Below are 27,350 nucleotides of genomic sequence, written 5' to 3' on the forward strand. Positions count from 1 at the left end.
AGTTTGGTTCTAATTTTGTTGCAAGGAATGGAAGCTATAACAGGACTATGCATCAAGGTCTAAGCAATCAAAGATGGATGGAGCCACAAGGATCCGATCAACTCTTTAGGCAACAACATCCTCCTAGATATCATGGACAGAGACCATTTTACAATGCATTCCCAACTGATAGATTTGGTGGACCGCCTTGTAACTACCAACAAGCCCCACCCTGTGCTTAGAGACCATCCTCTCGACATAACTTCGAACCACCACACTCACAAGCTTCTTTTCACTATTCACTACCACATGATCCTTATCTGCCCCAATGCCAATCCAATTACTCCCAAGAACTACCACTCTCCTACGCACCATGTCCATATCCATCAAGCCAAAAATCACAGGTTCGCTTCGAAAAATCAGTAAACCAGTTCAATGCAACCCTTCATCAACTGGAGCAAGCAATAAATCAATTATCTTCCAGACGTTCAGACACTCAACAGACTCCCATGGCTTCATGTGGAGAATCTAATGAAGAACGCAGCACGAAGAAGACACTAGAGACTCCAGTGGACAGCATAGAGCATAACTTCGTACTGGAACAAGTAGAGGGCGCTGTCATTGTAGAAGAAGAAGAGTTGGTTGAAGATTTAGAAGATGCTGAACCTCCTAGGAAATATAGAGTCATGGAAGACCCCGTCAAGGATGTTACAATTGACGCTAAAGAGGAGGTTGCACAGCCTCCAATGCAGATATCTTATGAAGAACTGGACGGAGTAACTCAAGACGCATGTTTCCTTGATGATGACAGACACCAGTCAAGTCCTCCTAGTGATGAACTTGCATCTGCAAGTTAATTCTTTGAGATAGAAGAATCTTCCCCAAGTGAATACGAAGATGATGCAGAGGTCGACTTTTCTCAACCTCCTAATTATGACTCGAGTGATGAGGAAGATATGGAAGATTTTGACCAGGACATGGCTGGAATGGAAAAGATTTGCAAAGAAGTAGAGGAATTCACAGAAGACCACAAGGGAGTAGAGCTTGCAGAACCACTGGAAACACCTATCCCAAGGCCATTACCACCAATTACAGACTTCAAGTGGGTAAAATCCTTAGCTTTTATCTTTACTTTTCCACTTGAATATGGTTTACTTGAAACAGATGGCCAGCTTAGAGCTCTCTGCGACTTTAAGAGAAAAAGGGAAATGACTCGCACTCAGCGATGGTATGCAAGATTCAATGCGGTTTCGTACTTCAATTTGAGGTGCAGGAATTGGTGTCAAGCTCAATCTAAAGGATCTCGGAAGCTGTTTGGTCACTGCAGTGAGAATTTAGATTACTCATCACCCGGCTGAAACGATGTAGATCAAGACAAAGACAGGTGTAGAAGAAAAGTTTGGGATCCTGGAGTCTATTCTGACATTCAACACTCCGGGAGCCTACAAGCCTGTTTGAACTCACACAAGGGCTTTACGTACTTTGTTTGGGACCCCGGAGGATGCTGGCATTCCAAACACTGGTGGAGATTTCTGGACGAATTCAAGCACAAGCCACCATAACAGGAAGCTCATCAAATGTCCAACTTAAGGACTTTAACTAAAAGTGCTAGGTGGGAGACAACCCACCATGGTATGATCGTTCCTTTTTCATTTTTATATAGTTTTATTTGTTTTCAAGTTTTTCATTGAACCTGGAATTACTCATAACATTCATATCATTTTGAATTCTGCATACTGCATATTAAAAAAAATGCCACGCGACGCTACCGCATCAGCGACGCGTCCGCGTCGAAAGGAGAGGGGAGAAAATAAAAATGAACAGAGAGTCACGCTGGAGCGTAGCTGGAGGCGTGTCAGTGGCCCAAATCGACCCACGCGACCGCGTCGCCGACGCATTCGCGTCACATGGGAATAATGGCCTCCCACGCGACCGCGTGACCCACGCAGCTGCGTGCCCTGATTTTCGACGTAAAAAGGGTGCACAACGAATTATTGTGCGAGAGTGGTGCTGGATTGGTGCTGAACGCACAATTCTACCCACGTGGACGCATGGCTCACGCGTCCGCATCATTCCCTTCTAAATCTCACTCACGCGATCGCATGCCCCACGCGATCGCGTCACCCCAAATTTGGCAAATAAAATAATTCTAACAGAGAGTTGTGCAGGCGCGAGGCTGCACTCGCGCCAGAAGCATAACATGTGTCACGCGACCGCGTGACCGACGCGACCGCGTCGATTAACTTAAAGTGCAAGTCACGCGACTGCGTCGCTTGCGCCGCACAACTTATCCTAATTTGCTAAATATCTTATCTTTTCTTCCCTAATCCTAATTTTTCCCTCCCTCCTTTCTTACTCACTTCTTTCCCTTCTCATTCTTCTTATCTTTCATTTTATTTATTTGCATATTTCATTCATTGCATTTTAATTTAGTACATATTTTTTCATTTCTTTTCTAAATTTATTATTTTTCCTTTAGTGATGATTTTCTTATTTAACTGTTGCATCTTTTCTGGTTTAATTTTTAGTGACTTGTTTTACAATGTTGGGTGATGCTATTTTTCTGTCAATGTCAATCTTTTATACCTGTATTCATTTTACATTGGCATGAACTCACATTGTCTTTCATTACCCACTCTCTTCCCCATTGTTGTACATTTTGTCCCACTGGCATGCCATGGCTTCTATTGTTTTCTCACGTACATGTTGAAGCTTCCATGTAAATGAGACCCTTATCATTTGGCATTAACCCAACCATACTTCATTTATTTTCTTATCTTTATTTCTGGGTTACTTTTCTTCTCTATTTTCTTTCAGGATGGCCACCTGGAAGGGAAGCGGAAGACGTTTACATGGGGAGAGAAGACAAGTCCATCTGCATAATCTTTGGAGAAAAGCATCAGTTGGAACAACCCGTCCACCTGCACATCTTAGCATGCACCGAGGACAGTGCAATCTTTAAGTGTGGGGAGGTCGATACCGATCTCCATGGGTTAGTTATTTCCTATTTCAACACCAATGTTTTATTTTATTTGATAGTTCATTGTTGCATTTGCATATTTGTTTGATTTTTGCATATTTTACCACTTGGTTAAAGTAATAATTTCTTTTGCAAGAAACTTTTTATAGCATTTCACTAATTTGAATAAAAATTTTTTGTTACACTTGTTTGAAGTTGTATTTGGAACATGGTTTTTGAGCCAAAGAACACATAACCTGTGAGATTTTGAGCTTATTTATATGGTTACATTATCTAACCATAAATTTTTATTCTTATGTGTTTCCTTCTCTATAATTGCCATCTCTGCTTTGTTCTATTCTATATGTCCAATATTTAGTGTATTTATATGTTTGCATATGATTGAGGCCATTATTTGATTTTAGCTCACTTATCCCAAATAAGCCTACCCTTTACATCACCCTTGTTAGCCACCTTGAGCCTTTTAACCCCCTTCTGTTCTATAACTACATCACTAGCCTTAAGCAGAAAAACAAAAGTAAAAATTCCAAATTGAATCTTTGGTTAGCTTAAGATAGAGATTATGTATCAACTAAGTGTGGGAAAACTGTGGGAACATGGGTTAATAAGGGAATGTATCATGTTTCTAATTTATTTGAATATTGGGAATTTGGGAGCCTACTGATGAAAAACCAAAATAGAAAAAAAAAATATATATATATATATATATATATATATATATATATATATATATATATATATATATAATGGAAAATCCATGTGCATTGATAAGTTATGTTTCAGACAAAAAAAAATCAATAAATAAGTAAGTGAATAAGGGGATAAAATTACCCCAATGTTAAGCTTTAATAAAGATCGATGCACATGTGATAAAATTAAAGAAATATAAAAAAAATTTTGGTACATGAGTATGGGAATTATACAAAAGTGGGAATTATGGGTAGCTAGGCATGATTTTAGAAGTTATATAGAATGTATGTATGTTAGGTGATAGCTCAGGTTACTCAAAGATTCAATTTATAGATCACTTAGCCATACATATATCCTCACCCTTGCCTTGGCCCCATTACAACCTTGAAAAGACCTCATGATGTGTGCATTGGTACATTAAATATTTGTTGATTGGTTAAATGAAGAACAATGTTTAGAAAGCATGACTAGGGAAGAGTAGAGTGATTACCCTATACACTAGAGAGATTAGAATGATATACACTACCAGTGAGGGTTCAGTGTTTAATTCTATGTTCCCTGCTTTCATGAGCTATCTTCTTACAAGTTTACTTGTCTTTATTTTATATGATTTGAATTAGTGAAATCTGATTTATGTTTGTCTTGGAGAACTTATTTATTTTTAACCAAGTAGGTAGAAACATTTTTTGCATGTAGTTGCATTCATATAGATAGGTTGCATTTCATACATCCTACCATTCCTCTTCATCTTTATAGTTTCTCTTGAGCTTAGCATGAGAACATGCTATTGTTTAAGTGTGGGGAGGTTGATAAACCCATATTTTGTGATATATTTTGTGCTTAGTTTGAGTGATTTATTCAATCCTTCACCCACTTATTCATATTAATTGCATGGTTTTACTTTTCCTTCCTTATTATGTGATGTATGTGAAAAACATGTTTCCTATGCTTTAAAATTAATTATTTTAGTTACCCTTTATTATTATTGATGCCATGATTAGTGTGTTGAGTAGTTTCAGATCTTCTAAGGCAGGAATGACTCAAAGGATGGAAAGGAAACATACAAAAATGGAAGGAAAGCACAAAACAGAGTTTCTGAAGAAACTGGCAGCGATGCGACCGCATGGACGACGCGGTTGCATGCCAAGCGCGAAGAAGCTGCGATGCGGCCGCATGATTGACGCGACCGCGCACCTAAAGAAGAACACCTATGACGCGGCCGTATGACTGACGCGACCGCGTGACAAGGAAAACTCCAATTGATGCAACCGCGTGACCCACGCGGACGCGTGACAGAGGCCACGCACCAGAAATTGCAGAAAATGCTCATAGCGAGTTCTGAAGCCCTTTTTGTCCCAAATCCAAGTCTAGAAGGCATAGACCAGAGGTTATGAAGTGGGAGAATGCATCCATTGAGGGGAGTCTTGAATTTTTAGTCACTTTCCATGATTTAGGTTTAGTTGGAGAGAGGTTCTCTCCTCTCTCTTTAGGATTAGGATTTAGATTTAGGATTTATATGCTTTGAGGATTATCTTTTTATCAGGTTCAATATTCCTTTTTCATTACTTGCTTTCTCAATTTAGTTTATGAATTCTTCTATGTTACAGATTACTCTTTCGAATTAATGTTATTTGAGGTATTTCAGTTAATATTGTTTTCTTTTATTTATGTTATTGATTATTCCCAATCTGAAGACATTCTTATTCTAGTAGATTTAATCCCTTTCCTTTTGGTCTTGGTTAAGAAATCAGTAACTCAGGAGTTATCTTAGCTCAACATAATTGATAACTGTTATCTTTGCTAATTGAATTGAACTTCAATAATCCTAACCTTTTCTTAGGAAATAAATAGGATTCGAAGGTCAAACTAATTAGTCCCTTGACTTTCCTTTGCTTTAGCAAAGGTTAACTAAGTGGAATTAAGATTCAACTTTCATTATTATTGATAAGAATAACTAAGTCTGGACTTCCAATTTTTCATACCTTGCCAAAGGGTTTGCTTTACAGTATTTATTTATTTTAATTGCCATTTAAATTATTTGCCATATTAAGTCTTCATTCTCAAACCCCAATTTACAATCTCCATAACCAATAATAAGAACATACCTCCCTACAATTCCTTGAGAAGACGACCCGAGGTTTAAATACTTCGGTTATCAATTTATTTAGGGGTTTGTTACTTGTGACAACCAAAACGTTTGTATGAAAGGATTCTTGTTGGTTTAGAATCTATACTTACAACACAATTTTATAAAATTCTTTACTAGAAAAAATCCTAACGTCAGGAGGCCACAACCAAACTCTAAGTTTGGTGTTGAGAGGCCACAACCATGCTCTGCTTATCTGTGAGGCTCCATGAGAGCCCACTGTCAAGCTATTGACACTAAAGAAGAGCCTATTGGGAGGTAACCCAATTTTTATTTATCTATGTTAAATTTCCATTTTTCATTATTATTTTATGTTTTCTTTAGGTTGATGATCATGTGGAGTCACAAAAATAACTGCAAAAATCAAAGCAAATTCAAAAACAGCATTAAAAATAGCACACCCTGGAGGATGAGCTTACTGGCGTCTAAACGCCAGAAAGAAGAACCAGACTGGCATTTAACACCAGAAACAGGCTACAGCTTGGCATTAAATGCCACAGCTTGGCGTTAAACGCCAGGAAATGTATAAAAGCTGGCGTTCAAAACCAAAAGCACGCAGCAGTCTGGCATTAAACACCAGTATTGCATACAGAGGGCGTTTACACGCCTAAATGGTGCAGGGATGAAAAATCCTTGACACCTTAGGATCTGTGGACCCCACAGAATTCCCATCTACCCCACCTCTCTCTCTCTCTCTCTCCCTCACACATCTCTATAACACTCTACCCAAAACACCACTCACCTATCAAATCCTATCCTCTTCCCTATATTCTCTTCACCAATCACCTCCATCCCTCTTCCCCAAAAACCCCACCTACCTCACTTTTCAAATTCAAACACTTTTCCCTCCAAAACCTGTCCCAATTCCATTTGGCCACTCTCCCTCTCTTTTCCTATAAATATCCCTCTTCACTCCTTGTTGAGTTAAGAAATTAACTAAAATAATTAGTGATGACAAACATTATTTTTGGCAAAATAAATAATTAGAGTAGTTAAATTTATAAGTACACATTGCTAATTATTTATGCTATGTTGCAGGTCACACTTCACTTTTGGCAGCCCAAGTTGAATGAGTAACAAAACAAGGCAAATGGGCTGAATAGAAAGTGTGAATAAAGGCAAGCCCAAGTCATTCATATCACACAAAGAAGCATAGCAAGACACCGGGCCAAAAAGAGAAGAACCCGATCCAAGCTTGAAATTGTCTTTCAATTTCCCACCATCTTGATCCAACCAAGGCAACGTTCCTCTCCTCTCAAATCAGGTCATATCAAGACTTCAGAAAAGTAAGAAAGAGAAAGAGCTTCTTCCATAAGTCTTTAACCAAAGAAGCAAGAGAGAGAGAATTGAAGCTTGAAGCACAGAAGCTAAAACAGAAATCCCAAGCTAAATCAAGCTTAAGAAAGGTAAATCATATCATCTTGCATGCATCAGATCTTCATCCTTTCTTCCCTACTCTCTGCTCTATCCGAAAATGGCCTTGAAAGGAAAGTTGTTCTCTGCCCTATTCTGCTGTGTATCTACGGTCTTAATCAAGACTTGGGGACCAAGTTGGTGTTCAAGGGTTCAGATTTGGTTGACCATTGGAAAACAAGTTCGGTTACATCTTCATGGCTTTCGGTCAAGTTAGAAAAGTCAGAAGCAAAGGATACTCTTTGATGTTAAAAATGAAAAAGTGAATCTGTGAGTTGGTGAAGCTCAAGGTTCAAGGTGTTGACCTTGGATGAAGAACCAAGGAACGTGCATGAAGATAAAAAAGGAGCTTGCTGTTCATTGAAGACAAGGAGAGAAAACCAGAGTTTGAAAAGTTGAGTTCTGTGAAGTATTCCCTGTGAAGTTCCTCTACTTGGACAATGCTCTCTATCAAAGAAGCATTCTGCCAACACTGAAGAACAAATTCAGAGGTTTGCAAAGCTGGTTTATCACATAGCTTAGAGGCTGTTGATGAAGTCAATCTCCTTCATGTTGTTCTGATTGTAATGTACTTTTCTAAAGCTTATCTTTCTGTAATTTCTTGAGAGAAAAGGCATTGTGAGAAATCTTGAGAAAAAGCCATGAGTGGAAAAAGGCTGAGAGATACACTTGGGAGAGAAGCCTAGAGTTATTTTCAGATTTCTTTAGGTTGGCAAAGTGTCTTGTATCTTATTCCTGTTTGGTATCCCTTTCTTAGTTGGGTTAGCACTAAGAGAAAATAGTTAGATGTTAGCATAGCCAATGTCAAGTTAGGTTAGAACTTGAGTGTGAAATTGGTGTATGTAAAACTGTTAACTATAGTGAAATTCTTCCACATTTGTGGAGGAGACTGGATGTAGGTTGCATAGCACAAGGCAACCGAACCAGGATATATGCTGGTGTTAGCTTTTTCTTCTCTGTCATGTTCTGTTTTCTGTTTTTCATGAGACAAAAATAAATTGTCTCATAAATTTCCGCTGCTGAGTTCAAACAGAATCAGATTTGTAACTTTGATCAAAAGGTCAGAAACAGCATCTGTAAAAGGAAGGCATAGATTCAACCCCCCCTTCTCTAAGCCTACCACAACCTTCAATTGGTATTAAGAGCAAAGGTCTCAAGAATCAAGCTTAACCGCTTGGAGCAAAGATCCAATGGCGAACAACTTGGGCACAACCACATTTGCCTACACCCTCACTGAAGGTCAGTCAAACAATCGACCACCTTTCTTCAACGGGAAGAACTATTCCTACTGGAAAGAAAGGATAAGGATCTTCATCCAATCCATTGACTACAACCTATGGAAGATCGTTGTGAGCGGTCCAAAGATCCCAACAAAAACAAGTGCTGATGGAGTGGTGACTCCAAAAGAAGAAGCTGAATGGAATGAAGATGATAAGAAGAAGATAGAGCTGAACGCGAAAGCGATCAACCTTCTTCACTGTGCTATCAGCTTTGAAGAGTACCGGAAGGTGTCTAGATGCAAGACAGCCAAAGAAATCTGGGAAAAACTCCAGGTTACACATGAAGGCACCAAACAAGTCAAAGAAACGAGGATTGATATGCTGCGAAAAGAGTATGAGATGTTCAGCATGAAGGATGGAGAAAGCATTGATGAAGCATTTGAGAGATTCTCAATCATAATCAACAACCTTGATGCTATGGGTACAAACTACGCAGAACAAACCTTGGTGAGAAAACTCCTTAGAAGCCTCACAAAAGAGTGGAAAAACACTGCCACTGTCCTAACCGAAAGTAACAACATAAGTCCAATAACCTATGATGAGCTGAGAGGAAAACTCCTTGCCTATGAAGCCACACACACAAACACAGACTCAAAGAAAAAGGGAATAGCTCTTAAGTCACAAATAGAACCGAAAGAGAGTGAGTTAAGTGATGGTATTTCAGATGACGAACTTTTGTTTTTTGCTAGGAGATTTAGAAGGATGTTGAAGAGCAAAGGCAAATACAAGGGCTCGAGTTCAAAGGAGCACAAGATAGACTTGAGCAAGGTGACATGTCATCATTGCAAGGAGGCTGGACATTTCAAGTCAAACTGTCCAAAGCTCAAAAGGGAGGACAAAGGAAAGAAGGAAAGGAAGAGAGTACTCATGGCGGCTTGGGAGGATCTTGAGAATGACTCAAATGAAGAAGAAGAATCTGAAGGAGATGACAAAGACTGTTTCATGGCTGGAAACAACAATCTTGATGAGGTAAATTATTATGATTTGACCATTGAGGACTTGCATGTTATTATTGATGATCTCACTTTAAATACCTCAAAACTGCTTGATAAATACAATGGTTGCAGATCTGAAAGAGATGTGTTAAGAGCTGAAAATGAATTTTTAAAAGAAAAAGTAAAGGAAACTGAATGTGCTTTGGACATCATTGAAGAAAACAGATTTTTAAAATCTGAACTTGAAAGATTAAAAGGAAAGCACATTGTGGATCCTTCTCATGAGTTAATTGCTGAAAATGAAAGATTAAAAGATATGATTAAAAGACTAAATGGTGACTTGGCAAAATTTGCACAAGGTTCTAGTAACTTGGATAAATTACTTGCAAGTCAAAGACCATTGTTTGAAAAATCTGGTTTAGGCTACATAGCCAAGGAAGATGCTGTTTCCAACACTTCCTCTATAAAATTTGTGGCCTCTTCATCAAACACTAAATCCATACCAAATAAATCAGGTATTGGATATGTTTTCACATGTGAAAAAAAATCTGATGAAGAATACACAAATGAAACTGAAATTTCACCAAGAACTGGTCCGAGTTCAAACCGACCAGGTTTGGGTTATGTTTCGAAAAATGAGGTTGTTTTCAAGAAACCACCATTTTATAACAAAACCTCATATTCGAAAGGCAATAATGTTCAAAAAAATTCTGGTGAAAATACTTTTGCAAAAAGGAATAACTTTAATAAAAATCAGTTTGTTAAAAGAAATGCATCTCCTCCAAAAACCAGAAAATTTCAAAGCTTTAATCATTTCAAGCAACATAACTCACCTCAATTTCAGCGGCACACATCAGAAAATCATTGTGTTAATTGCAAGAAATTTGGTCACTCATATGCACAATGCTTCATTGAAAAGAGAGTTGTAGGAAACAAAGTTTACAATGTTGTTTGTGATTTCAATGCTCTTGGGCAACCAAGATGGATTAACTTCAAAGGATCCAAACTAGTTTGGATACCTAAAGCTGCTTGAAACTCTTCATGCAGATTTGCCTAGCATCCAAGAACAAAAAGGACATGTGGTACATGGATAGTGGATGTTCAAGGCACATGACTGGAAGGTCAGCTTACTTTATCAAACTGAATAAGTATGATGGAGGTTTTGTGACCTTTGGAGATGATGGTAAAGGTAAAATCATTGCTGTTGGAAAAGTAGGTAATGAGCAATCTACTTTCATTGATGATGTGCTTTTGGTATGTGGTTTAAAACACAATCTTTTGAGCATAAGTCAGCTGTGTGATTTAGGATATTTAGTTGTTTTCAAAAGACTTGAATGCTGTGTTATAAATGAAAAGACAAATGAAGTAATGTTTGTTGCCAAGCGTTTCAATAATATGTATGGACTCTCTCTTGATGAACTAAAAGATCAAAATGTAGCCTGTCTCCACTCTAAAGATTCTGAAAAGTGGTTATGGCACAAGAGATTGGGCCATGCAAGTATGTTTCAAATAAACAAACTTGTAAAGAAAGAATTAGTAAGAGGTCTTCCCTTGATAAAGTTTGACAAAGACATCACTTGTGATGCTTGCCAAATGAGAAAACAAACAAAAAGTTCTTTTAAACCAAAGGAAGACATCTCTACTAAAAGACCACTTGAGTTGCTACACATTGATTTATTTGGTCCAACTAGAACTCAAAGCCTAGGTGGTAAACATTATGGATTAGTAATTGTGGATGACTACACTAGGTTTGGTTAGGTTTTATTTCTTGCACACAAAAATGAAGCCTTTTCGGCCTTTGAACCTTTTTGCAAGAAAATTCAAAATAAAAAAGATTTGAAAATCTCTTCTATACGAAGCGATCATGGAACTGAATTTGAAAATAATTTGTTTGAATCCTTTTGTGAGGAATATGGAATATCTCACAACTTCTGTTGTCCAAGAACACCACAACAAAATGGTGTTGTTGAAAGAAGAAATAGAAGCATACAAGAGATGACAAGAGCTATGCTTTGTGAGAGTAATGTTCCAAAATTCCTTTGGGCTGAAGCGGTTAACACAGCTTGCCACATTTTGAATAGAACAATCATAAGGAAATTTTTGAAGAAAACCCCTTATGAACTTTGGAAAGGCTACCCACCAAACTTAGATTACTTGCACATCTTTGGATGCAAATGTTTTGTTTTGAACAACAAAGAAAATTTGGGAAAATTTGATCCAAAGGCTTATGAGTGCTTGTTTGTAGGATATTCCACAACTAGTAAAGCTTATAGGGTTTATCATCAAGATGCTAGAATTATTGAAGAGTCCATACATGTTACATTTTGTGATACTAACTTGGTGCAAAGCATTTTGGAAGATGGTGATGCAGGAAATCAAGCTCAAAAGGATGATGAAACTGCTCAGAATTATGAAAAAGGAAATTCTGGACAAGCTGAACCAGAAACAGCAAATGCTGAAAAGTCAAGAGACAATTCCATTTTGTCTCATGAACCTGAAAGAAATTCAGCAGAAAGCAGCATACAGATTCCTTTGGTGACCGAATCTGCCTCCAAGTCCACTAGACCTCGTGAATGGAGGTTCTTAAAGAATTATCCTGAGGAATTTGTCATTGGGGACGTCTCTCATGGAGTGCAAACTAGGTCTTCCACTAGAAAGGCAAATGAAGGTTCAAACATTGCCCTTCTTTCACAAATGGAGCCTCAAAACGTCAAGGAAGCCCTAAGTGACCCATCTTGGATTAAGGCTATGGAGGATGAGCTTCTTGAGTTTGAAAAGAACCAAGTGTGGACGTTGGTTCCAAGGCCTAGTGGAAAGAAAGTGACCGGCACCAAGTGGATATTCCGGAACAAGTTGGGAGAAGATGGTAGCATTGCAAGGAACAAAGCAAGGCTAGTGGCACAAGGATATGACCAAGAAGAAGGAATCGACTTTGATGAATCCTTTGCCCCTGTTGCCCGAATGGAAGCCATAAGACTTCTCTTAGCTTATGCTGCATTTTGTGGTTTTAAATTATACCAAATGGATGTGAAATGTGCATTTTTAAATGGTGTGATAGATAGAGAAGTATATGTGGAGCAGCCTCCGGGTTTTGAAAATAAAGAGCATTCTAATCATGTTTTTAAATTGTCTAAAGCTCTCTATGGTTTAAGATAAGCTCCTAGAGCTTGGTATGAGAGACTTAGCTCTTTTCTTTTGAAAAATGGTTTTCAAAGAGGCACCACTGATACAACTCTATTTATCAAGAATTCTAATGATTCTTTTATTTTAGTCCAAATATATGTTGATGACATTATTTTTGGATCAGCAAATGAATCCCTTTGTACTGAATTTGGAAAACTCATGACAAGTGAATTTGACATGAGTATGATGGGTGAACTTAATTTTTTCCTTGGGCTGCAAATTACACAAACTGAAAAGGGCATTTTCATTCATCAAGAAAAGTATGCCAAGGAATTAGTTAAGAAATTTGGTATGGAAAATGCCAAACCCATGGGAACTCCCATGCATCCAAATTCCAAATTAGATAAGGGAGAAACTGAGAAAGATGTTGATGAGACTAGGTATAGAGGAATGATTGGATCTCTTATGTACTTAACTTCCTCTAGACCCGATATTGTGCAAAGTGTTGGATTGTGTTCTAGGTTCCAATCCAAACCAAAAGAGTCACATCTTTCTGCAGTTAAAAGGATCATTAGATATGTTCATGGCACATCCAATTTTGGTCTTTGGTATCCTAAGATTGATGATTTTTCTGTAGTTGGGTATTGTGATGCAGATTTTGCTGGTGATAGAGTTGATAGAAGGAGCACTTCTGGTTTATGTTGCTTCCTTGGGAAGTCCTTAAATGTATGGTCAAGTAAGAAGCAACCAACAGTGGCCCTTTCCACTGCAGAGGCTGAGTATATAGCTGCTTCTTCTTGTTGTTCTCAGCTTTTATGGTTAAAAACACAGCTTGCTGATTACAAGTTAAATGCTGAAAATATTCCCTTAATGTGTGATAATATGAGTGCCATCAATATTTCTAAAAATCCAGTTTTGCACTCTAGGACTAAGCATATTGAAGTGAAATTTCACTCAATAAGAGAACATGTCCAAAAGGGGGATATTTGCATTCAATTTGTTAAATCAGAAGAGCAATTAGCAGATATTTTTACAAAACCATTGGCGGAGGATAGATTTTGCATGCTTAGGACTTGTCTAGGAATTCTGAGTTATGATTCCTTGTTTGAAAAACACTGATGTATTTGCTGGAGCTTTTTGTCTCATAAACAGGCATGAGACAATTCTGGGCAGGTGATGAACGTTTCCTTCTAGTCCGTGTAATCTGGGCTTGTTTCAAGTAAATCTCAATCTGGGCCAACCTCATTACTCAGATCAAAAGTAGTTCAAGTGTATTTCATTGATTTCATACCACCTCTAGGCCCAAATGTGAATGTTACAATCTTGTTTGTTTTTCTTTTATGTTTCATAAAAGGCTTTCACTAAATGTTTTGTGGCCCAAAAGGTTTTCAAGAAAATTTAATTTTGGCCGAAAAAGGTTTCAGGTTATTTCTGTTGCTTTCAAATTTTTTTTAAAATCAAATAAAATCTTTCTTTTATGAGGTCATGTCGTGTCAAGTCTTTTCAAATGGTGATGCAGTTGCATGGTTTTGGAAATTTGCTTTTGGGTACGGTTACCAACACTCCCTCTATTCCCACCATAACTTCTCCTCAACCCTTCGGTTACTTCCCTCTCACACCACTATCTCTCCTTCATCAAAGACATCATTTTTAACCAAAATGAGGAAGAAAGTTATTGCAAAAAGGGCTCCTCGTGAGAAGATATACAAACTACCCACAAAGCCTTCCACTCGCTCTCAAGACCGAACCTTTACGCCTTCTCCTTCACCTCCAACCTCTCCTCCTCGCTGTGACCCCATGGCTCGAACAAAAAATACTCCAAGGTTCCCTGCTTCTGCCAAGCCAACGCCACCACCAAAAGTCACACCATCCAAGCCAGGTTCATCGAAACCGAGTTCATCCAAAGGGAAGCGACCTGCAGCACCAGAACCTCCACCTGAGTCCACACAACCAAAATCTAGGTCTGTTCCTTCACGTTCTCAAAGAGGTAAAGCTCGAGTTCCTCTCTCATCTGTTAGAGAACCAGAAGTTGATCCTTTTGCTCACAAATCACACTATATGACATCTCACTCTGACTTTAACCCCCATCGTTTCAAATCTGCCATGAACCACGATTTCTATGAGGGAGTTATTCAGTATCGTACTCTATGTCCATCTTTTCTGGCTGATTTACCTGATTTGAAAAAGAAAGGTTTTCCTTTTGTTGCAAACTTGGAATTTTTAGACTGGAATCACCTTTTTGACATCAAAAACCTGTATATCCTAAGTTGGTCAAAGAATTTTATGCGAACATGACTTATCATGAAGGAAGTGTGCATTCTTATGTTAAGGGCAGAGACATCTTTTTAAACAATGAAACTGTCAGTGATGCATTGAAATATACTGATGTTGGGCCTTGTGCTTACACCTCGGTTAAGTGGGATGAAGGTGTTGGAATTTCTTATCTTGATGCATTGGCTCACATTTGTGAACATGTTTCTTTAATTGATGGCATCACACCCACACACAAAGCCCTAGGATATGAACGTGCTCAATTACACCGCATTGTCAACCACATTTTGATTCCTCAAAGTGGTTCATATCAAAGGGTTTCTTACACTGACACACTTGTTTTATATGCCCTCATTACAAAAACAGAAATATCTTTTGCATACTTGATGGCTAGATACATGTTTGACTCTGTTCGAAGTACAAAAGATAAAGCACTTCCTTATGGCATGTTTCTAACTTGCATATTTGAGCATTTTGGTGTTGACTTGACCAATGAGAAATATGAAAATAGACATTCATACCTAAAGGGGGGTGGTTCAGTGAAACAGAACAAAGGACCCACTCGATCTGAAAGAGTCGTCCTAGATGATGAAGATGAGGACTGTGTTCCTGAAGATTCTCCTGCTCCTTCCACCGAGGGTACCTCCATTTCCACTGGGAAGAAATCCACTCTACTGAATGTGGTCAAGGATGTAGCTCAAGAGTTTGTATCTCAATCAAATCACATGATTGCCATGAGCAAGGAACAAAGGAAGTTAGCTAGCAAGCATGAGAACTTTCTGAAGAAATCTCGGGATAGGGTGGCTGTGCTCATGACCTTCATTGATAACCTTAACAATGATGAAGACATTGCCACTGATGTTGAAGAGGATGCTGCCTCGGAAGGAGATGGTTCTGATGCCTAAGATTTGTCTCATGAAGAATGCTGCTGCTCTCATTTTGTCTCATGAATTTTATTTATTTTGCATCTGTTGAACTTTTTGGATGACTGTAATAACTCTACATACTGCTGCACTTTTGTTGGTTTAGTTAGAACTTTTCAACTACTGTCTAACCTTTCCTTGCAGGGTTTGAATTGATGTTTTTGTTGATCCTTTGAGTTGTCCACCCTTGATGACAAAAGGGGGAGTAAGGATAGTATTTGGATAGTATTTTAAGGATAGTATTTGGATAGTATTTGGTATTTTTTGATGTTAATGCAGCTACTAGTAGTTCATTCAAATTTTTTGTGATGTAGCTCAGTTGATATCTCTTAGACAAAATAAATGTGTATAGCTTTCTTTAAGTACAATGCATAAACAGGAACAAAGAGGAAAGCATGAATCCAGGGGGAGCTAATCTTCAAAAAGAAAGGGGGAGCAACATAAAATCAAAGGGAGTTTTCTAAACCTAACTCAAACTTATTTCCTTTTGATTATTGCTTAAATCATGTTTGTCATCAAGGGGGAGATTGTTGAGTTAAGAAATTAACTAAAATAATTAGTGATGACAAACATTATTTTTGGCAAAATAAATAATTAGAGTAGTTAAATTTATAAGTACACATTGCTAATTATTTATGCTATGTTGCAGGTCACACTTCACTTTTGGCAGCCCAAGTTGAATGAGTAACAAAACAAGGCAAATGGGTTGAATAGAAAGTGTGAATAAAGGCAAGCCCAAGTCATTCATATCAAACAAAGAAGCATAGCAAGACACCGGGCCAAAAAGAGAAGAACCCGATCCAAGCTTGAAATTGTCTTTCAATTTCCCACCATCTTGATCCAACCAAGGCAATGTTCCTCTCCTCTCAAATCAGGTCATATCAAGACTTCAGAAAAGTAAGAAAGAGAAAGAGCTTCTTCCATAAGTCTTTAACCAAAGAAGCAAGAGAGAGAGAATTGAAGCTTGAAGCACAGAAGCTAAAACAGAAATTCCAAGCTAAATCAAGCTTAAGAAAGGTAAATCATATCATCTTGCATGCATCAGATCTTCATCCTTTCTTCCCTACTCTCTGCTCTATCCGAAAATGGCCTTGAAAGGAAAGTTGTTCTCTGCCCTATTCTGCTGTGTATCTACGGTCTTAATCAAGACTTGGGGACCAAGTTGGTGTTCAAGGGTTCAGATTTGGTTGACCATTGGAAAACAAGTTCGGTTACATCTTCATGGCTTTCGGTCAAGTTAGAAAAGTCAGAAGCAAAGGATACTCTTTGATGTTAAAAATGAAAAAGTGAATCTGTGAGTTGGTGAAGCTCAAGGTTCAAGGTGTTGACCTTGGATGAAGAACCAAGGAACGTGCATGAAGATAAAAAAGGAGCTTGCTGTTCATTGAAGACAAGGAGAGAAAACCAGAGTTTGAAAAGTTGAGTTCTGTGAAGTATTCCCTGTGAAGTTCCTCTACTTGGACAATGCTCTCTATCAAAGAAGCATTCTGCCAACACTGAAGAACAAATTCAGAGGTTTGCAAAGCTGGTTTATCACATAGCTTAGAGGCTGTTGATGAAGTCAATCTCCTTCATGTTGTTCTGATTGTAATGTACTTTTCTAAAGCTTATCTTTCTGTAATTTCTTGAGAGAAAAGGCATTGTGAGAAATCTTGAGAAAAAGCCATGAGTGGAAAAAGGCTGAGAGATACACTTGGGAGAGAAGCCTAGAGTTATTTTCAGATTTCTTTAGGTTGGCAAAGTGTCTTGTATCTTATTCCTGTTTGGTATCCCTTTCTTAGTTGGGTTAGCACTAAGAGAAAATAGTTAGATGTTAGCATAGCCAATGTCAAGTTAGGTTAGAACTTGAGTGTGAAATTGGTGTATGTAAAACTGTTAACTATAGTGAAATTCTTCCACATTTGTGGAGGAGACTGGATGTAGGTTGCATAGCACAAGGCAACCGAACCAGGATATATGCTGGTGTTAGCTTTTTCTTCTCTGTCATGTTCTGTTTTCTGTTTTTCATGAGACAAAAATAAATTGTCTCATAAATTTCCGCTGCTGAGTTCAAACAGAATCAGATTTGTAACTTTGATCAAAAGGTCAGAAACAGCATCTGTAAAAGGAAGGCATAGATTCAACCCCCCCTTCTCTAAGCCTACCACAACCTTCACTCCTTCATTTTCACACATCACAAACACTCTCCTACCCCCTTGGCCGAACCTATTTCTCCCTCTATCTCCTATATTTTCTTCTTCTTGCCCTTCTTTCTTTCTTCTTTTGCTCGAGAATGAGTAAACCTTTTAAGTTTGCTGTGGTAAAAGCATTGCTTTTTATTTTTCCATAACCATTTATGGCACCTAAGGCCGGAAAAACCTCTAGAAAGAGGAAAGGGAAGGCAAAAGTTTCCACCTCCAAGTCATGGGAGATGGAGAGATTCATCTCAAAGGTCCATCAAGACCACTTCTATGAAGTTGTGGCCAAGAAAAGGTGATCCCTGAGGTCCCTTTCATGCTCAAAAGGAATGAGTATCTGGAGATCCGACATGAGATTCGAAGAAGAGGTTAGGAAGTTCTCACCAACCCCATTCAACAACTCAGAATCTTAATAGTTCAAGAGTTCTATGCAAATGCATGGATCACTAAGAACCATGATCAAAGTATGAACCTGAATCCAAAGAATTGGCTTACAATGGTTAGGGGAAAATACTTAGATTTCAGTCCAGAAAATGTAAGGTTGGCGTTCAACTTGCCAATGATGCAAGAAAACACACGCCTCTACAATAGAAGGGTCAACTTTGATCAAAGGTTGGACCAAGTCCTCATGGATATATGTGTGGAAGGAGCTCAATGGAAAATAGACTCAAGAGGCAAGCCGGTTCAATTGAGAAGACTGGACCTTAAGCCTGTGGCTAGAGGATGGTTGGAGTTCATCCAACGCTCCATCATTCCTACTAGCAACCGATCCGAAGTAACTATAGATCGGGCCATCATGATCCATAGTATCATGATTGGGGAGGAAGTGGAAGTTCATGAGATCATACCTCTAGAACTCTACAAGGTGGCTGACAAGTCCTCCACTTTGGCAAGGTTAGCCTTTCCTCATCTCATTTGTCACCTATGCAGTTTAGCTAGAATTGTCATAGAGGAAGACATCCTCATTGGAGAGGACAAGCCCATCACTAAAAAGAGGATGGAGCAAATAAGAGAGCCCACTCATGGACCTCAATAAGAGCATGAGAAAGTGCCTCATCAAGAAATCCCTGAGATGCCTCAAGGGATGCATTTTTTTCCACACAACTATTGGGAGCAACTCAACACCTCTTTGGAAGGCTTGAGTTACAACATGGACCAACTAAGGGTGGAGCACCAAGAGCACTCCATCATTCTCCATGAGATTAGAGAAGATCAAATAGCCATGAGGGAAGAGCAATAAAAGCAAGGAAAAGGCATAGAGGAACTCAAGAGCACCATTGGATCTTCAAGAGGAAGAACTAGCCGCCATTACTAAGGTGGACCCGTTCCTTAATTTCCTTGTTCTTATTTTTCTGTTTTTCGATTTTTTGCCTTATGTGCTATCTATGTTTGTGTCTTCACTACATGATTATCAGTGTCTAGTGGCTATGTCTTAAAGTTATGAATAATTCCATGAACCCTTCACCTTTCTTAAATGAAAAATATGCCTAATTACAAAAGAACAAGAAGTACTTGAATTTCAAATTTTATCTTGAAATTAGTTTAATTATTTTGATGTGGTGGCACTACTTTTTGTTTTTGAATGAATGCTTGAACAGTGCATATTTTTTATAGTGAAGTTTATGAATGTTAAAATTGTTGGCTCTTGAAAGAATGATGAACAAAGAGTAATGTTATTGATAATCTGAAAAATTATGAAATTGATTCTTGAAGCAAGAAAAAGCAGTGAAAAAGAAAAAAAGCTTGCGAAAAAAAGTGGCGAAAATTAAAAGAAAAAGAAAGAAAAAGAAAAAGCAAGCAGAAAAAGCCAATAGTCCTTTAAACCAAAAGGCAAGGGTAAAAAGGATCCAAGGCTTTGAGCATTAATGGATAGGAGGGCCCAAGGAAATAAAATCCAGGCCTAAGTGGCTAAATTAAGTTGTCCTTAACCATGTGCTTGTGACATGAAGGTCCAAGTGAAAAGCTTGAGACTGAGTGGTTAAAGTCATGATCCAAAGCAAAAGAGTGTGCTTAAGAACTCTGGACACCTCTAATTGGGGACTTCAGCAAAGCTAAGTCACAATATGAAAAGGTTCACCCAGTTATGTGTTTGTGGCATTTATGTATCCGGTGGTAATACTGGAAAACAAAGTGCCTAGGGCCACGGCCAAGACTAATAAAGTAGCTGTGTTCAAGAATCAACATACTAAACTAGGAGAATCAATAACACTATCTAAATTTTGAGTTCCTATAGATGCCAATCATTCTAAATTTCAAAGGATAAAGTGAGATGCCAAAACTGTTCAGAAGCAAAAAGCTACTAGCCCCGCTCATCTAATTATAACTAAATTTCATTGAGATTGTGGGATTTATAGTATATTCTCTTCTTTTTATCCTATTTGATTTTTGGTTGCTTGGGGACAAGCAACAATTTAAGTTTGGTGTTGTGATGAGCGGATAATTTATACGCTTTTTGGCATTGTTTTTAAGTAGTTTTTAGTAGGATCTAGCTACTTTTTAGCATATTTTTATTATTTTTTAAGCAAAATTCACATTTCTGGACTTTGCTATGAGTTTGTGTATTTTTCTGTGATTTCAGGTATTTTCTAGCTGAAATTGAGGGACCTGAGCAAAAATCTGATTCAGAGGCTGAAAAAGGACTGCTGATGTTGTTGGATTCTGACCTCCCTGCACTCGAAATGAATTTTCTGGAGCTAAAGAATACCAATTGGCGTGTTCTGAGTTGCTTTAGAAAGTAGACATCCAGGGCTTTCCAGAAATATATAATAGTCCATGCTTTGCCCGAGTTTTGACGATGCAAACTGGCGTTCAAACGCCAACTTCCTGCCTATTCTAGCATTTAACCCAAGAAATAGGATACAAGCTGGAGTTAAATGCCCAAACTGGCATAAAAGCTGGCGTTTAACTCCAAGAAAAGTCTCTACATATGAAAGCTTCAATGCTCAGCCCAAGCACACACCAAGTGGGCCCAGAAGTGGATTTCTGCATCATTTACTTATTTCTGTAAACCCTAATAACTAGTCTAGTATAAATAGGACCTTTTACTATTGTATTTTCATCTTTGGATTATCCTTAGATCATCTTCAATCAGTCTTATGCTATCTTAGACTTTTATGGGGGCTGGCCATTCGGCCATGCTTGGACCTTCATCACTTATGTATTTTCAACGGTGGAGTTTCTACACCTCATAGATTAAGGTGTGGAGCTCTGCTGTTCCTCGAGTATTAATGCAAAGTACTATTGTTCTTCTATTCATATCAAGCTTATTCTTATTCCAAGATATTCATTTGTACACAAGAACATGATAAATGTGATGATCAAGTGACACTCATCACCATTCTCACTTATGAACGAGTGACTGACAAACACTTCCGTTCTACAGGAAAACAAGCTTGAATGCATATCTCTTGGGACTCTAATCAACGATTCACATCGTTTCCCCTCTGATAATGGGGCATCTAAATCTGAGATTAGAACCTTCGTGGTATAGGCTAGAAACAATTGGCAGCATTCCTGAGATCCGGAAAGTCTAAACCTTGTCTGTGGTATTCCGAGTAGGATCTGAGAAAGGATGTCTGTGATGAGCTTCAAACTCGCCACTGTGGGGCGCAGTGATAGTGCGCAAAAGGATCATTGGATCTTATTCCGACACGATCGAGAACCGACAGCTAATTAGCCATGCAGTAGCTATGCCTGGTATTTTTCATCCGAGACGAGAAATCTGACAGTTGATTAGCCGTACAAAAACCGTAGAGGACCATTTTCACTGAGAGGACGGGAGGTAGCCATTGACAACAGTGATCCCCAATATACAGCTTGCCATGGAAAGGAGTATGAATGATTGAATGAAGACAGTAGGAAAGCAGATATTCAGAAGGAATGACGCTTCTTCATATGCTTATCTGAAATTCCCACCAATGAATTACATAAGTATCTCTATCTTTATTTTATGTCTATTTATCTTTTAGTTATCAAAATCCCATAACCATTTGAATCCGTCTGACTGAGACTTACAGGATGACCATAGCTTGCTTTAAGTTGACAATCTCCGTGGGATCGACCCTTACTCACATAAGGTATTACATGGACGACCCAGTGCACTTGCTGGTTAGTTGTGCGGAATTATATGGAAAGTGTTGAGATTACAATCGCGTGTACCAAGTTTTTGGTGCCGTTGTCAGAGATCACAATTTCGGCACCACAAAGCCTTAGATGAATCTTGTGACAGCATCCTAGGCCTATTGACTGACTACGAGAGCTTTAGTGGGCAAAAAGTTAACATGGATAAATCATCAATTTTTTTCAGTAATAACACCCCTGAAATCGTCAGAAATTCCCTTGCAACTCGGCTAAATTTAACTCATATTGGTGCACAGGATAAGTACTTGGGGCTTCCTTCTATTATCAATAAATCTAAAAAATCCACTTTCAACTCAATCAAAGAAAGGGTACAAAAGAATCTTATGGGCTGGAAACGTAATGTGCTATCTAACGCAGGAAAACATGTTCTCATCAGAGCAATCGGTGAAGTTGTTCCTATCTATACACTTTCCTGTTTTCAACTTCCAGACACTCTACTATCAGAAACTCATAGCATATTCTTCCAATATTGATGGGGATAAAAGGGGACAGAGAGGCGTATGGCTTGGGTGAGCTGGGATAAGATGACACGAAGTAAAAAAATAGGGTGGTCTTTGGGTGAAGGACTTACGTGCCCAGAACCTAGCTCTATTGGAAAAACAATTTTGGAGACTAGCTATGCAGCCTAATTCTTTACTGAGCAGAATGTTAAAGGGTAAATATTTCAGATATGAAAATGCATTAACTACAGAGGTTGGAAGCTTACCTTTATGGGACTGGCGCAGTATCTTGGAAGGACACAGAGTTGTAGAGAAAGGCTTAAACTGGAAAGTAGGATCTGGTAGCGGCATTAAAGTTTTTGGGGATCCCTAGCTACCACCTCCTTTCCCTTTCTGCATTAACTGGAATCAAGCTACCCAACCGCAGTGTAGCTCAATTTTCTGGGTGAAGGACCATATGCTCAACCCACGATTAGAACCAAACCCTGATTCACAGTGTTTTTCCCTCAGAAATAGCAAGCAAGATCCTCACAATTAAACCTGCAAGTGAAGAAGATAAATTGCAATGGTGTCTCAACAAGACAAACAACTATGATGCCGTATCAGGCTATAACGTTGCTTACCAATTCTACCATGTTGTAATTGACCATTGCCCAGACATAATGCGGAACCCCTATCTCTGGACTCAACTCTAAAAACTTGCAATCCCTCCAAAAATTCAATTGTTTCTTTAGAAGGCATGCCATAGAGCCCTCCCAGTGATGCTGAACCTCAATGCCAGGTTTGCTTCTTCAAGCCCAGAATGTACTCGTTGCTGCAATGACCGTGAATCAATTAATCATTGTCTTCTTACTTTTGCGGAGACAAGAAGCGTTTAGGAGAAAAGCTCTTTGGCCAGATTCCTCCCTTCTCAACCATACGCTCACTTCCATCAATGGTGGCTGCGATTGATGGTAAACGTTAGGCAACAGAGCAACAAAGAGGACAAGCTTAGCTTTATGGCTATTATCTGCTGGCAAAATCGGATTGCTAGAAATCTTTGGGTGTTTGAGAGAAAGAAAGTGACACTAGAGGAAAGCTTGGAGGCAGCTTCGAAGATCTTCTACTCCTTTAGAAAAAATAGCAGAACCCTACAACCCTAACTTCTCGGCACTTTCTTTTTTCTTAAGCAAGTTTATGTCTAATTATTCATCACTTAGTTGATTTTACTGGGATACCCCCACTTTCTTTGTTACTGTCGTCTTGAATTTTGGACTATTTGTATTCCTCTCATTGTTGGAATAAAATAATTGTCTTTGGAAAAAACAAATTATAAAATATTTATCTATTATGATCACTATCATAATGGTAAATATATAAATTTAATCAAAAATCTTATATTAACCCTTTAATATAATAATAATAACAAATTATTTGACACATGATAGATTGAATTGTGGTCATATTACTTATTCCTAGCAATCTCCACCTTGCACAAGAGCTAATCATGATAAATTGGATCTTGGACATACTATTATCTCAATAATCTCCCACTTGCACTAGAGCCAATCAATCATGTGTATAATCTTTTAACGCCCATTTGTATTTATCAAAAATCTTTCGAAATTTAACACCTTAACTTTTTGAGCATTTGTACTTTAACGTTTTATAAAGTACAACCATGCATAATAGTTAATAGATATCAAATTTTCTCAAAATATGAAATCTCCCACTACAATAGTGCATAGCTTTTATTTTAAGGACAATCCTTATTGAAGATGATTCCTAGATTCACCTATCCTTTGTTACTCCTCCGTTTCCTTCTCTCGATCTACCTTTATCCCTACCTCCACTTCTCTGCCAAGTCTCCATGTGATTGTCTTTATTTGGATCTACTTCTCTTCAACCGTCATATTCCTTTGCCTTAGCCTTTCTTCCTCATTATTGTCTCCCTCTGTTCTCTAATTTTTTTCAATTTGTATACTTTTCAATTTGATTTATTTGGATTTTGATTCATGCTTGTTAGAGTGATCTTGTGTTATTTTGTTAAATGGTATTGGTACAAGAAGAGTTGTTAATGTTGAGATTTGTCATTATAAGAAATTCACTGAAATCTGTCAAATTTATTTACCGTTAAATTTTGGGTGGGACATTATTGCCGGAATTTTCTAGGGATTGGCACAAAAATTTGTTTGGCCAAAAAATTACTGTCAGATTCAGTACGATGGTAATTTTTGGTGTGAATTTGGATTTTTTGGCTCCAATATTACCGTCAAATTTACTAGTGAAAAATTCGACGATAAAGCCAATAAATAAAACGTGTCATTTTGATAACTGTTAGCTTATTACTGTTAGATTTTTTCATGGATAATTTCAATGAAAAAATTGAAAAAAATTTGAAATGCTCTCTCCATCTCCATCACTTCTACAATTCTCCTCTCTCTTCTCCTCTTCTCTCTCTTTCTCTTTCCTCCATTGAAGGTAGCTGCTGTTAGCCTCCTCCATCACTGCCACAACCGCTCGTCAGTCATCGCCGGTATGTAGAACGTCATCGCACTACTGTGGAAGCATTGGAGCACAACTAAGCCGCATTTCAACTCACCGCTGTCACTATGCTGTCGCCGTTGGAGATCCTCACTGTGCTATCATCGTCGTCGCTAAGGATCATCACACCAAAAGTAAGTAATTTCTCCATTGATATTATTTTTTGCAAAAAGAGAAAATCCTAGGCCCTGGTGTCCACCACCGCAGAAAACACTACTGTATCCTTTTATCATTGCACCGTCACCACCGCACTCCGACCACGAGAAGTAATTTTCCAATGAAGTTTCTTTATTTATATTATGACTTTTATTAAATTTTTTAATAAAATGTATCTTTAGAGATTTAGTATATTGTTTGTTACATTATTTTAGTCTAATTAAAAATTAAATCAAGTTAGGTTAGTTTAGTTGTAAATTAAGATAATTAGTTAGATAAATTAGATAGGCCTGCAACATCTGATTTTATATAGGGATGATTAATTGGAGATTATATATGTATTGCAATTCCTTTTGTTTGCTCGTGTACCTCTGTAATGTTCCAAATGGTGAATAATTAATCCTTATTGACAATGTTGAAGGGGATTCGCTTTTTGACAATTGGTACATGGTTGTTATGTTTCTCTCCCCGAATCCAGTTATAAGAAATTGATCTAAAAAAATAAATATCTTTGGGCAATTAATAGAAAAATTTTAAATTTCAAGAAATTTTAATGAAATTTTAACTACCCAAAATATAAAGGAGGCTTTAACTTTCTTTGCTAGGAGAAAATTTCATTTCTTTCTTCTCTCTATCTCATTTTTTTGTGACGGAAAAGAAAATAAACAATAACAAAAAAAATAAATAAAAAATTGTTTTTATTGTAGTCTTTATCATGATGTCTGCTGCGGTATTTGCATCTCTCAAGATCAATAAAAAATCAGCATACCATTTCTAAAATAAAATATCTTAAATTTTCAACACCAAAATATCAATAAAACTATAATAATCCTACAAATAAATAAAAATATATATAAAAATAAATATATAAATATTATGATTAAAAAACTAGAAAATAAATAAATCAAGTTCTATAAATATATAGGATAGTATTTAGGAGTATCTAAAATATAATAATTAGGAAGGATTATATAAGATGAGAAGCTTATAAATCGACCATAAGACCCATTGTAAATCGTAATCAGGTGAAAAAATGTTTAAGTCTCACAATACGTTGTACTCTCTCCTTTAACTTATAAATAATATAACCATCATATTTTTCAAATTACTAGTTTAAATTATTCTTTTATCAAAATTATTCTTGTTATTCTTGCTACAGTTCTAAATCTATAATGCATTAAACTAACTTTAAATTATTTCATAAAACTAACAAAAAATAAATCAACCACATTAAATAGACAAATATTAATGAAATAAATTTATTATTTTATTTTATTTGGATAAAATACTTTGTGAATATTGCAAATAAAATTTGATTGAAATATTACAAATGTATAATTTAATGCATAATTTAATTAATTCATCCAACTAAAAGATTTTGTAACTGAAAAATTTTAATTGAAATATTTTTGTTCATTTGAATATCATATCATATAAACCTGTTTCTTCATAAAAGAATGTAGCATTATTTATTTTGTCTGAATTTATCCACTCAATTTTTTAGAAATGGATACGATCGTCTTTTATCATGTAATAAAATTTTCTCGTATTTTTTCAGCTTTTAACCATCATATTATGAAAAATTATTGTAACATTTTAATTGGTCAAATATGAAAAACAAACCACAGGTTATACTCTACAAGAACTTGAAAGTTGGAACCCATCGTACAACGGAGTTCATTCCGCATGATTCTTGTAAAACAGATATACAAAAAGATATACTTTTGTCTTCATTAGATTCTTGTTACATTTTTATTTTTTCAAAAAAAATCCTATGCAATATCCAAATATAAATTATTAATAATTAACGTCTTTTGGGGAATGTGACAAACGTAGAATCCATTCTTCATATGTATATGTACGAGTCTTTAGTTTTCTGCTTTGAATGCCACAAACACATCATACAGTTACAAATTATTTTTGTCAGAGTATAACCTTTTCTCAGATTGTCTTATTCTCTGGTACCTAGATCACTAACTACCTGTACTTCAAAATTGAAGTGTTAACAGGATTCTGAGTACTTCGAGTACGGAATAAGTACTTTTGGTTCGTTTGTCTTATTTTCTTTAGTCTTTACCTTTGTATATGTTTTTGTCTCACGTCAAATCAAAGATACATTTCTGTCCGTAAAATTAAATGACCTATTTTAAATTTATTTTGTTCCCATTGTTTTA

At 37.2% G+C, this 27,350-nt stretch overlaps 1 protein-coding gene across 1 annotated transcript; it reads left to right on the top strand.

Moving 5' to 3' along the window:
• The first annotated feature begins 665 nt into the window (after positions 1-665).
• LOC130934493 (uncharacterized) lies at positions 666-13,769 on the top strand. The gene is made up of 3 exons (XM_057864058.1): positions 666-831; positions 11,795-12,289; positions 13,699-13,769. The coding sequence occupies exons 1-3, from the start codon at positions 666-668 to the stop codon at positions 13,767-13,769; spliced, it is 732 nt and encodes a 243-aa protein (XP_057720041.1).
• Positions 13,770-27,350: the final 13,581 nt, after the last annotated feature.

The sequence above is a fragment of the Arachis stenosperma genome, chromosome 6 (assembly GCF_014773155.1).
Source record: "Arachis stenosperma cultivar V10309 chromosome 6, arast.V10309.gnm1.PFL2, whole genome shotgun sequence".
Lineage (NCBI taxonomy): Eukaryota > Viridiplantae > Streptophyta > Magnoliopsida > Fabales > Fabaceae > Arachis > Arachis stenosperma.

Bases quoted from the DNA above. Each gene is read 5' to 3' on its own strand.
- LOC130934493 (XM_057864058.1), top strand. From the start codon at position 666: ATGGAAGACCCCGTCAAGGATGTTACAATTGACGCTAAAGAGGAGGTT. The intron at 832-11,794 runs GTTAATTCTTTG...ATGGTGATGCAG, and splicing joins TGATGAACTTGCATCTGCAA to GAAATCAAGCTCAAAAGGAT. The intron at 12,290-13,698 runs GTAGCATTGCAA...TCTCATAAACAG, and splicing joins GAACAAGTTGGGAGAAGATG to GCATGAGACAATTCTGGGCA.